The sequence below is a fragment of the Hemiscyllium ocellatum genome, chromosome 3 (genome assembly GCF_020745735.1).
Source record: "Hemiscyllium ocellatum isolate sHemOce1 chromosome 3, sHemOce1.pat.X.cur, whole genome shotgun sequence".
NCBI classification, from domain to species: domain Eukaryota; kingdom Metazoa; phylum Chordata; class Chondrichthyes; order Orectolobiformes; family Hemiscylliidae; genus Hemiscyllium; species Hemiscyllium ocellatum.
This window is the reverse complement of record NC_083403.1, coordinates 11882388-11894887: the sequence shown is the minus strand read 5'-3', so window position 1 is coordinate 11894887 and position 12500 is coordinate 11882388. Positions and strand designations below refer to the sequence as shown.

At 47.8% G+C, this 12500-nt stretch overlaps 1 protein-coding gene across 1 annotated transcript in view; it reads left to right on the top strand.

Annotated features, from left to right (window-relative positions):
• susd4 (sushi domain containing 4) overlaps nt 1-11038 on the top strand; it is a 69865-nt gene extending 58827 nt beyond the window's left edge. Inside the window, exons 8-9 of the mRNA XM_060854385.1 lie at nt 281-412; nt 10539-11038. Of these exons, the coding sequence (XP_060710368.1) occupies nt 281-412; nt 10539-11038 (632 nt within the window). The remainder of the gene's footprint in view (nt 1-280; nt 413-10538) is intronic.
• Nucleotides 11039-12500: the final 1462 nt, after the last annotated feature.

Genomic DNA, 12500 nt, shown 5'->3' with positions numbered 1-12500 from the left:
AAGCTTTTGAAGCAACATTTTACTGAAATGAAATTTTGCTGTCAGCTATAGATAGGATATGAACCCAGTGCTTGTGGGATGTTGGTGTGGGTTGGATAATCTAGAAACATGACCACTGCACCACCCACTTCCCTTGCGGCTCTGTCGGTCAGTGGCTGAGTTCAGTATCTGGCTAATTTCACACGGCTTTATCTCTCCCCCAGCTGGTTTGGTTCCGCTGATTCAACAGGCAGTGGGTTTTCCCCAGTCACTTACTGCTCCATCTCTCTCTCTCTTGCAGATCAAGCCTGGTCAGACTCTGAGGAAAGTGTCCTGTCCACCTGGAAGATTGTAGCTTTCACAGCCATCAGTGTCCTTCTGGCCTTGCTGCTTGTGGTCTTTGTCAAAGCGTTTCACATCAAGCTGAAATCACCATGTCAGGCTGGGTAAGCAGAAACAGATATCCCTTCATTTGGAGGGTGAGACATTGCACTGGGGAATGGAACTCCGAAAACAGCCTGTAGCAACATCAAACAGTCTCAGTTCAGGCCTCAGCAAGGGGGCAAGCACATAGAACATTACAGCACGGTACAGGCCCTTCGGCCCTCCGACCTGTGGAACTGGCTACGTTCACACTGTCTTACATAAAATATGCAGCAAATCCATTAGACTCCGCAAAGAGGATGCAGAAAAGGTTTACACAGTCCAAGGATGTGGGACTAGGCTTTGAGGATAAATTGGAGAGGTTGGAGTTAGAGCAGGTTGATAGTAGAGGGGTTTGGGATCATGAGAAATCTGCACAAAGTAGACATTGAACAGGAGCCTATCCCCACTGGTACAAGGTGCGACGGTGGGAGGTTATTAATATAAGACAACAAGTGAAAGACCACATGATGGAAGGGTCTTTACACAGTGAGTGGTTAGGTTTAGCAATACAGAATTGCAAATGTTGTAGTGACAGATTCCCAAATTGGTATAGATTCTGAGGTAAGTGAAAATTCCAGGATTACAGGCTGGGCAATGGGATTCACTGACGTCGAGGGTATTAACACAGACAAATGGCCCTCACTAATTATTCAATAAGAAAGAGAGCAGACCCAGAAACTGTCTCAAGGGAAACCTGTCTACAAAAAGGTTCCAACCATTTCTCAACATTCATTTTAGAAAAGATTTGCGACTATGAAGTCCTTTCCAGAGGGAGGTGATTGCTCTAGAATGGTGCGTATTGAAAATAAAACGTTATGGTGTGGAAGAAGACCAATTCTGTACATAGCTAACCATTCGGACCCATTACGTCCACGTATCTCTGTACCTTCACCAGTTTATTTCTCTCAAATGTCCATCCAATCTCCTTCTGAAATTATTAATGATCCCTTTAATCTAATACACTTCAATCAATCAACCCTCAATCGTCTATCTCCAGCGAAAACATTCCTCGCTTTTCCAATCCAACTTCATAACTCTCCAACCTGGAACTCTCCTCGGAAGCGTCCACCCTCTCGAGGACCCTCATCTTCTAGGGAATATAATCTATGCTGATGAAGCCTCAGGGTTCACTATGTCATTATCATCATTTCCTGTCCCTTCTATAAAAACTGCAGCACCTCCCCATAGTAAATTTTACCTGCTTATTCTGCTAACCTATGCCCTGTAACTGACTGGTGTCATCATTATTTATACTTCTCCCAGGTTGCTAGCTTCAGCATATTTGGAAATTTCAATATTCAAGTTATGTCCCCACCATCAAAAAAAAAACCAGTTGTCTCAGCACTGATTTCTGTCAATCTCCGCTGTCTCCTGCCGAGGTGAATCCAAATCCTATTATCTCAGGGAAATTAAAAACTAAAGCCAAGCCCTTTGACTCTCTCTACCTTGAGCAACTTGGGATGAAAGTGAGTCAGCTGATGTCTTTTCCCCCTCTACGTTCAGGCAGTTTTTCCAGGAATTGCAATTTTCACCTCATCCATTACCTCAACTGTTTCCATTTCAACAGATAGTTTTCAGCATCTGATTCCTCAGTAAACACCTGATACTCCTGGAGTCATAGAGGGTTTCAGAAAGAGGTCCTATGGTCCATTGATTTGATTGGATTTATTGTAGTCACATGTACCTAAGTACAGTGAAAAGATATTGTTTTGTGAGCAGTTCAGGGACATAGAGATCACAAGGTGCTTAGACAGAGCAAGGCATACACTGCACAGGAGGTGCACAAAGCAGGATCAACATTATTTGAAGTTAGAGAGTCCATTCATCTGTCTAATAACAGCAGGGAGGAAGCTACTCTTGAACCTGTTGGTGCGTGTATGCAAGCTTCTGTATCTTCTGCCTGATGGAAGAGGTTGGAGGAGAGGATTACTGGGGTGGGAGGGGTCTTTGATGATGTTGGCAGCTTTTCCACAGGAAAGGGGAGTGTAACTGGAGTCCATAGATGGAAGGTCGTCTTCCATGATGGTCTAGGCTGGTCCTGGGCAGAGCAGTTGCCATGCCAGGCCGCTCTGCACCCAGACAGTATGCTTCCAATGGTGCATCTGTAAAGGCTGGTGAGGGGCCTTATGGACAGGCCAAATTTCCTGAGCTGCCTGAGGAAGAAGAGGCATTCTTGTGCCTTCTTGACTATCGCATCTCCATGGGAAGTCCAGGGCAGGTTGTCGGTTATCGTCGCTCCTAGGAACTTGATGCTGTCAACCCTCTCAGCCTCCACTCCGGTGATGTAGATGGGGGCAAGTTCTCCTCCAATCTTTCTGAAGTCAATGATGAGTTCTTTAGTTGTGCCGACATTGAGAGAGAGGCTGTTATCATTGCACCACAACACCAAGCTCTCTATCTCCTTTGTGTATTCTGACTCATTGTTGTTTGATCTCTGTCCTACCGTGGTGATGTCATCAGCAAACTTGTGGATGGTGCTCATTCAGAATTTGGCAACACAGTCGTGGGTGCACAGGGAGTACAGTAGGAGGCTGTGAACACATCTGTGGGAGGCTCTATTGTTGAGTGTTATCATGGATGAGGTGTCAATCTTCAGTGATTGTGGTCTATGGGTCAGAAAGCTCAGGATCCCATCACAGAGGGTGGAGCTGAGTCCTAGGTCTCTGAGTTTGAGATCAGTCTGGAGGGGATAATGGTGTTGAAGGTGGAGCTGTAATTAATGAGCAGGAGTCTAACTTAGGTGTCCTTGTTGCTCCAGGGATGAGTGCAGGGCTAGGGAAATGGCATCCGCTATCTTGGCATCCACCTGACAGAGAATCTCACCTGGACTCTCAACCCCAGCTCCATAGCCAAGAAAGCCCAGCAGTGTCTCTATGTTCTGTGCAAGCTGAGGAAAGCCCACCTCCCATTCCCCTACCTCCCCAACCCCTAACCCCCATCCTCACCATATTCTACAGAGGGTTCGTTGAGAGTACCCTGAGCTGCTGCCTGGTTTGGGAATTGCACCGTCTCAAACAGAACAGAGGACAAAGAAAGTTTACAGCCCAGGAACAGGCCCTTCGGCCCTCCAAGCCTGAGCCCATCCAAATGTACTGTCTAAACCTGTCGGTCAATTCCTAAGCATTTGTATCCCTCTGCTCCCCACCTACTCATGCATCTGTCTAGATGCATCTTAAACGAATCTACCATGCCTGCCTCTACCACCTCTGCTGGCAAAGTGTTCCGGAAGCCCACCACCCTCTGTGTGAAGCACTTGCCGCGTGTATCCCCCTTAAACTTTCCACCTCTCACCTTGAGAGCGTGGCATCTCGTTATGGAATCCTTCACCCTGGGAAAAAAGCTTGTGTCTATCTACCCTGTCTCTACTCTTCATGATTTTGTAAACCGCAATCAGTCCCTCCTCACTCTCCTTTTTTTCTAATGAAAATAAACCTAACCACCTCAACCTCTCTTCATAGCTAGCACCTTCCATACCAGGCAACATCCTTGTAAACCTTCTCTGCATCCTCTCTGAATCATCCACATCCTTTTGGTAATGTGGTGACCAGAACTGTACACAGTATCAGATCATAAGACCCTACAACGGATAGTGAGGACTTCTGAGAGGATCACCAGGGTCTCTCTTTCCCTCTGTTACAGACATCTATTCCACACGCTGCATCTGAAAGGCTAAGAGCATTGTGGAAGACCCCAACCCCTCACTGAAACTCTTCTCCCTCCTGCATCTGGCAGAAGATACTGGAGCATTCAGCCTCTCGTGGCCAGACTGTGCAACAGTTTCTTCCCTAAGGCTCCTTAACACCATATGAGCGCACTCTATTCCATTTGCAATTTTGAATTGCTGCTAAAACAATGTTTATTAATGATCCTTCACTGTTACATTGTCATTTGTCCACCACTGTGCGTATGGTTTTGTCTTGTCAGGAATGACTGCACTGTCTTGCTTGTTTTACACTTCTCCCCGCACTTTATGCTTCCCTGTGTGTGACTGTACTCCCGTGTAGTCTGTATGTTCATACAGCACCTTGGTCCTTGAGAAACACTGTCTCATTTTTATTGGACTGGTTGTATATGGTAGAAATGGCAAATAAAGCTCCTCTACTGTCTATTGTACTGCACGGTACCCGACTGTACTGTACCTCAATGGTAGGGGATTGAAGCAGGCTGGGAGTCTGGAGTTGATGTGGGCCATGACCATCCTCTCGAAGTACTTCATGATGATGGAGGTCAGAGCCACTGGGCGGTAGTCACTAAGGCACTTTGCATGTGCTTTCTTAGGGACGGGGATGATGATGGGCTTCTTGAAGAAGGTGGGGATTTCAGCTTATAGGAGGGAGACGTTGGAAGATGTCAGTGAGTTCTTCTGCCAGCTGGTCCATGCAGGATCTAAGTGTTTGACTGGGGACTCCTTCCAGGCCCATGCCTTTCCTTGGGTTGACTCTCAGGAAGGCCCGATCTGGCGTCTGCAGCAGTCACCGAGAGAACAGGTGTATCCGGGACTTTCGCAGCAGGACACACGGCACATTCTGCTCAAACTGAGCACAGAAAGCATTGAGCATGTCCAGGAGGCATGTGTCTTTGTCTGCTATCTTTCTCTGCTTCGTTTTGAATCCCATTTCCTTGTTTGAGCCTGACCACAGGCAGCAGGAGTCCGTTTGGTAGACCCTAACTTGGTCCCGTACTGCCTCTTGGTATCCCTGATGGCTTTGTGGAGGTCATAGCTGGATTTTCTATGTAGGTCTGGGTGATCCGACTTGAATGCTACATGCCTGATCATCACTGGGGAGTGGATTTCTTGGAGTAAAAAATGAGGTCTGCAGATGCTGGAGATCACAGCTGCAAATGTGTTGCTGGTCAAAGCACAGCAGGTTAGGCAGCATCTCAGGAATAGAGAATTCGACGTTTCGAGCAGCTCGAAACGTCGAATTCTCTATTCCTGAGATGCTGCCTAACCTGCTGTGCTTTGACCAGCAACACATTTGCAGAGTGGATTTCCTGGTTCATTCAAGGTTTCTGGCTGGGGAATATCTGGATTGACTTCTTTGTCATGTAGTGTTCAAAGAATCTGTAACGGTGGTGGTGTACTCGTCTAAGGTTTCCACTGAGTATGTGAACACGGTCCAGTCCACTGATACCGAGCTGTCCCGGAGACACTTGGACCAGCACTGTATTTCCTTTTGTTAAAGATCCTCCCGTTTCAGCTTCTGTTTGTAGGCTGGGAGGAGGAACAGTACTGTGATCGGATTTTCCAAAGTGTGGGTGGGGGATGGAGCAGTAGACGTCTCTGTGTCGCAGTGATCCTGTCTTCCAGTGGGGCCGGAGTTGGTGGTACTTTGACAGCACTCTCTTGAGGTTGGTTGGTTGAAGTTGTAGGCCACAATGAATGAGGCCTCAGGGAAGTTTGTCTCCAGAACACTTGCAGCAGGGTAGATTTAAGTCCAGAGTATTCTAACATCCATCTGGGGTGGGATGTGGACTGCTGTCTAGATGGGGAGATAGTAGGGACTGCATTTTACTGTCAGGTTTTCTAGCTCCGGGGAGAAGCGGCCATCTTGTCCACTTGGTTAAAACCACCACCTAGTTATATTAACCTCATTTCCCAGCACTTGGATCCTAGCCTTGTGTGCCTTGGCATTGCAAGTGTATATCAAAATCTAAATGTTAGGAAGGTTTCTGCCTCATCCTGGCCTCACGTATTAAGGACTCATTAAGTATTCTAGCCTTGCCTGGTGTTTCTGAGCTCTTCATTTGATCTCTTTGTTTCTATTGTACCTGCCCCACCTCACACCCAATCACTCCTCGTGTACTGGGAAAAGATATTTGGAAACACTTTTATGTTGGCTGATATTTCTACTCTTCCTTTCTATTTTTGTCACTTATTTCCCTTTTCACTTCCCCCTCAACGTAATGGATGTGGCCTGGTTCTCCGTGGAAGAATTTACTTTACTTTTTGGTCTCAGTATGTTCTCTAACCTCCACATATCCAAAGAGCTCTGGTTTTTGTTCATGTCTTTCGTCTTTATTGCAATGTACCTGCATTCTATCTGAGTCAGTGATTTACCTCATTGTCCTCACATGGACTGTCCTGTGATGTTTTGCATGAATTTTATCCTGGTCAGATTCCTTGTTCTCCCAGTGGAATTCACCTTGTCCGAATTTACCAGCCCAACTTTAGATTATTCACTGCTGTTGACCATTACTTATTGCAATTGTGTAATACAACGATTGCTGTTAACCCTGTGGTCTCTAACAGGAGGGAAAATAGTAGCAATGTCTTTTGGGAATGGGAATGTGACCAGATTAGGAATCTAGAAGCCCAGGGTCATGCTTTGGAGACACAGGTTTGAATCCCAGTACTGGTTTGAATCCTAGGGAATGTAACTGAAATCTAATGGTGACCATGCAACTACCATTTGATTATTTGTAAAGACCATTTTAGGAAATGAAATTGCTGTCCTTACCCAGTCTGACCAATAGGTGACTCTAGACCCACAGCAATGTGGTTCCCTCTTAACTGTCCCTCTGAAATGGCTCAGCCAGCAACTCACTTGTGTTAGCTCCAAAAATGTCAAGAAGGATTGAAGGTGAATGGACATGTGGCATCAAACAAGGCTCTGGAAGCAACAGTGTCAAGGCCAGAGAAGTCCTTATAACCCCTGGAGAGTTGTGCCAGAATTGGGAGATTTGTCCCACTCGCAGACAGACTCAAGCAGAGGTGGTGGCTCAGTGGTATTCAGTCAGGAGGGAGCTGCCTTGGGCATTCTCAACATGAACTCTGGATCTCATGAAGTCTCAAGGTTTCAGGTTAAACCTGGGCAAGGAAACCTCCTGCTGGTTACCACGCACTGCCCTCCTTTGGCTGCTAAATCAGTGGTACTCCATGTTGACCATCACCTGGAGCAAGCACTTGAGGGTGACTCAGCAGCAGCACTACTGATTGAGCTGGTCAAGGGCGTAGCTATTAGACTGGGCCTGCAGCAGGTAGTGAGGGAACCAATTAGTGGGAAAATGCCTACTTCATGTCATCCTCACCAATCTATCCTTCACAGTCTGGCCATGACTTTATTAGCAAGAACAAACCTGGCTCAGTCCTTGTGGACACAAAGTTCTGTCTTCACATTGAGAATACCCTCCATCATGTTGTGTGGCACTATCATCGTGCTAAATGGGATAGACTTCAAACTAATTTGGAACTCAAGACTAGGCATCCATGAGGTGCTGTGGGCCACCCGCAGTGGCAGTTCCAGCCTGGCATATCCCCTTCTCTCAACCATTACCATCCAGCCAGGGGATCAACCCTGGTTCAATGGGGAGTGCAGGAGGGCGTGCCAGGAGCAGCACCAGGCAGACCTGAAGATGAGATGTCAACCTGTTGAATCCACCAAACAGGACTACTTGATGACAAACAGCATAAGCAGCAAGTGACAGGCAGAGCTAAGCGATCCGCTATCCAATCAATCAGATCTAAGCTCTGCAATCCTGCCACATCCAGTCGTGAATGGTGGTGGACAATTAAACAACTCCCTGGAGGAGAAGGAGGCTCCACAAATATCCCATTCCCAATGATGGGAGAGCCCAGTAACGCTGAAGCATTCCAAAATTAGTCTTGCGGGACACGGAGTGACATTTTTGTATCTCACTATTCATTTTGAAAGTTCCGTGGAGTCTTTCTGACTCTGAGAGAATCCCGAGCCCCTCTGTTTCAGTGGGTCTGAAACTTGGATACCAAACTCCCTAAGCAGTTATTGGCGGTTTTCAAGTGAGTACCGTTAAACTACAGTTACACATCTGTTTAACAATTCTACTGAGATCGCACCTGTTGGCCCCCTTCTCCCTTGGTCATGACAAATTGTGAGTGTAACCAGAGGGGTGATATGACCAATTATCCAGCTGTCAGATTAATCTGGTTTAGTGTTTGGAACAAGTCAGCCAGTTTTCTTTAATCAACAAAGTATACCTATTACAAACTAAACTTACCCAAACAAACATGCAAAAATGGCTTAGACTGTTCCAGGATAGATAGGATTTATTTTCTAACATCTGAAATCAACATGAGGCAAATATGGGTAACGGACAAACTGTGGTTGATCACCCAATGTAACACACCAAATAGTGAATGTGATCGAGTTAGATCCCATGGGTCTCTCAGCAATCCCCTCCTTGAGATATGAGGAATATTGTGAGTCATGAAATCTGATTACAACTTCACAAGGGATTGCAATCCTTTCCAATGGTCTGGTGTTGACACTTTCTGGAAAACAGCTGTTGGGGTCTGCCTCACCAAGAGCTCATGTTCTGCTGGTTCACCTTCCCTTTGTTGGTCTACGCTCCTTTAGCTTCCTAAAACCTGCTCTCCAACACAACCGCTGCCTTTTCACACACAGCTAGCTTCACCAAGTTAAAATGGCTTTGATTTTTTTTTCCTGAGCTCTAATCTGCCTTAGTTGCACTAAACGATAACTGCTTTTCCTGTCCACCCTCACCCACAAGGCATCTACCTTGACCTGACTGCTCCAAAACTTCCAATTCTTGGCGGTAATTCCTGACTCCAGGACCTCCTTCCTGCGTTCTAACTGCACGTAGGTATCCAACATCTCTGGGCCCCTCACTGAGCCCCATCAGTACTATTAACTCCAGGACCTCCTTCCTGCGTTCTGACTGCACACAGGTATCCAGCATCTCTGGGCCCCTCACTGAGCCCCATCAGTACTATTAACTCCAGGACCTTCTAACTGTGTTGTGAACAATGTATTGGAAAGCTTGCAACAAGCTCCATCCTTATTGCTGGGCAAAAGCAAACACGGCTCCCAGCAGCAGGACCCGAAATGGAGCAATCACTTGGAGCTGCCTGCTGTAGGAATGTTGGAAATGTGTTGCTGGAAAAGCACAGCAGGTCAGGCAGCATCCAAGGAGTAGGAGAGCCGACGTTTCGGCCATGAGCCCTTCTTCAGGAATCATTGCTCCTTGGATGCTGCCTGACCTGCTGCGCTTTTCCAGTAACACATTTTTCAGCTCTGATCTCCAGCATCTGCAGTCCTCACTTTATCCTAGAAAATACAAGTTGTAGGCTGTTTACAGTGTGCATATGGTGACAATATTAAATTTCATGTTAAAATGCTTGTTAATACTTTAAACATACTCTTTTTAAACCATGCTACAACACTATTGTCCCTATTTGAGCCACACTAAATTAAACTCTACTGTTGGAACTCACTTGAATAGGTTCTAATAGTATTGAACCAAAATCCATCAATAGACCATTTCTCACTTGTACACTTAATGGTAAGGATCAAGAGTGTGGTACTGGAAAAGTACAGCAGGTCAGGCAGCATCTGAGGAACAGGAGAATCGATGTTTCGGGCATGAGCCTTTCTTCACAAATCATTGCTCCTTGGATGCTGCCTGACCTGCTGCGCTTTTCCAGCAACACATTTTCAGCTCTGATCTCCAGCATCTGCAGTCCTCACTTTCTCCTGCTGTAGGAATGTTACAATGTTCACCCTGTGTTTTCTCCCTGTAGCTCAAATTTGAAAAGGGCTTCCTGCTTAATAAATCTGTGACATCTGGCATTACAAACTCTTGTGATTTGAAGAATACATTGTAAGCAGCAGCAAGATTGAACTTGACATGAACCCACACAGGGAGCTATTAAGGGAAAGGAGGAAAAGACTTGGTCAAAGAGGTTGCTTTTAAAGAACATTTTTAAAAGAGGTAAATAGATAGAGAGGGGTAGGGAGGGAATTGAAGGGGATGAAGGTGTGGTCACCAATGATGGAGCAGTGGGAATCAGGGATACACAAGATGCCGGAATTGGAATTGGAGGACTGCAGGGATTGGAGAGGCCTGGTCAACATTATAGAGATAGAGATTTCAACTCAACAATGAGAATGTTAATAAGTAAGGACACCAGTGGGTCAGGGAGCATGGCTGATGGAGAGACTTGGTGTGAGTTCAAAAAGTGGCCAGAGAGATTTGGATGGACTCAGGTTTTTGGAGGAGGGGGGAGAGGGGGTATTGGTTTGTGAGCCAGGAACATTAGAAAAGTCAAGTGTAATTGTAATGGACCCATGCATGATATAAGTTAATACTGACACCTCACTATCTCCTCCAACAAGGTGACCTTGACCTTGTTGACTTGTTTTCCAACAGTGATCAAGACTCTTCGGGTAGCCGCCATTTTGTGGTGGTTGATGGAGTTCCAGTCGTATTGCCCACCTATGATGAAGCTGTTTGTAACCGCACCAATAGTAGCTCTGTGCCTGAGGTGACCGCCCCAGCAGAACAGGCCCAGCAAGAGGAGCAAAACCCTCCGGCCTATCCTGGCCGGCCCGTGGACAGGGTCGTGGCAGCCAATCCCACGCCTGCAGAGCGGCCTGGCCAATTGGACTACTTGGGGCCTGGGGAAGGGGAGGACTCATCGCCGTCAATGTCATTCGGTACAGCGGCCACGCACCCCATCACCGAGGATATAGTAGATGGCCCAGAAACCGAGAACACTGCGTCAACGTCTCCCAGCATCAACATCGCAGACGGTGAGTGGTCACTACCTACAATGGAAGAACCCCCAGCACTTGTACAGTTGATGGCAAAATACAGAGGGAAGGCAGCTGGAGGGGGAGAAGTGACTCACTAATGGTGCAAAAAGATTCTGGGAGTAGTGAGACTTTAGGAAGACCTGAATCTGGAGAAAGTGGGCCCAGGTCATGGGTAAGAGAAAGTGAGGACTGCAGATGTTGGAGATCAGAGTCGAGAATGTGGTGCTGGAAAAGCACAGCAGGTCAGGCGGCATCTGAGGCGCCCAAGCAGCTAATGATACAACCTTCATTAATGGGACAAGGCTGGGGACAGGAAAAGACATACAAGGACTTCATGTCACAGAAACGGAGAGTATTTTATGCATGGAGAAGGTTGTAGGCATATGGAAAGGTGAAGCCACGGGGTTTATTGTAAATTGGATAATTTTAATTTGAATGGAACTGATGAGAATAATGACAGCGGAGTTTTGAATAAGCTAAAACTAGTGGAGGATGGGAACTGGTCATATTAGCATCCATCTAGAGCTGGTCTAGGGGTCTGTAGAGGCACGGTGAGTGTGGGTAGAGCTTGTCTGTGCCTCTATAGAATGGATTGTGGGGCAGTGGGGGATTGGTTGTGGGGGAGGGGGTGGGAGGGATTGGTTGGGGGTTAGTGGGGATTGGTTGTGAGTGGGGAAGGGTGGGGGAATTGGTTGTGAGAGGGGGTGGAGTGATTGGTTGTGAGGGGGGTGGAGGGACTGGTTGTGAGGGGGGTGGAGGGACTGGTTGTGAGGGGGGTGGAGGGACTGGTTGTGAGGGGGTGGAGGGATTGGTTGTGAGGGGGTGGGGGGATTGGTTGTGAGGGGGAGTGGGGGGATTGGTTGTGAGGGGGTGGGAGGAATGGTTGTGAGGGGGTGGAGGGGGATTGGTTGTGAGGGGGAGTGGGGGATTGGTTGTGAGGGGGAGTGGGGGATTGATTGTGAGGGGGTGGGGGGATTGGTTGTGAGGGAGAGTGGGGGATTGGTTGTGAGGGAGAGTGGGGGATTGGTTGTGAGGGAGAGTGGGGGATTGGTTGTGAGGGGGTGGGGGATTGGTTGTGGGGGGGATGGGGGATTGGTTGTAAGGGGGGTGAGGGATTGGTTGTGAGGGTGGTATTGGTTGTGAGGGTGGTGGGGGGATTGGTTGTGGGGGGGAGGGGGGATTGGTTGTGGGGGGGAGTGGGGGATTGGTTGTGGGGGGTATGGGGGATTGGTTGTGGGGGTATGGGGGATTGGTTGTGGGGGGTATGGGGGATTGGTTGTGGGGGGTATGGGGGATTAGTTGTGGGGGGTATGGGGGATTGGTTGTGAGGGGGAGTGGGGGATTGGTTGTGAGGGGAGTGGGGGATTGGTTGTGAGGGGGAGTGGGGGATTGGTTGTGAGGGGGAGTGGGGGATTGGTTGTGGGGGGTATGGGGGATTGGTTGTGGGGGGTTGGGGGGGGATATTGGTTGTGGGGGGTATGGGGGATTGGTTGTGAGGGGGTGTGAGGGGGATTGGTTGTGAGGGGGTGGGGGGGGATTGGTTGTGAGGGGGTGGAGGGG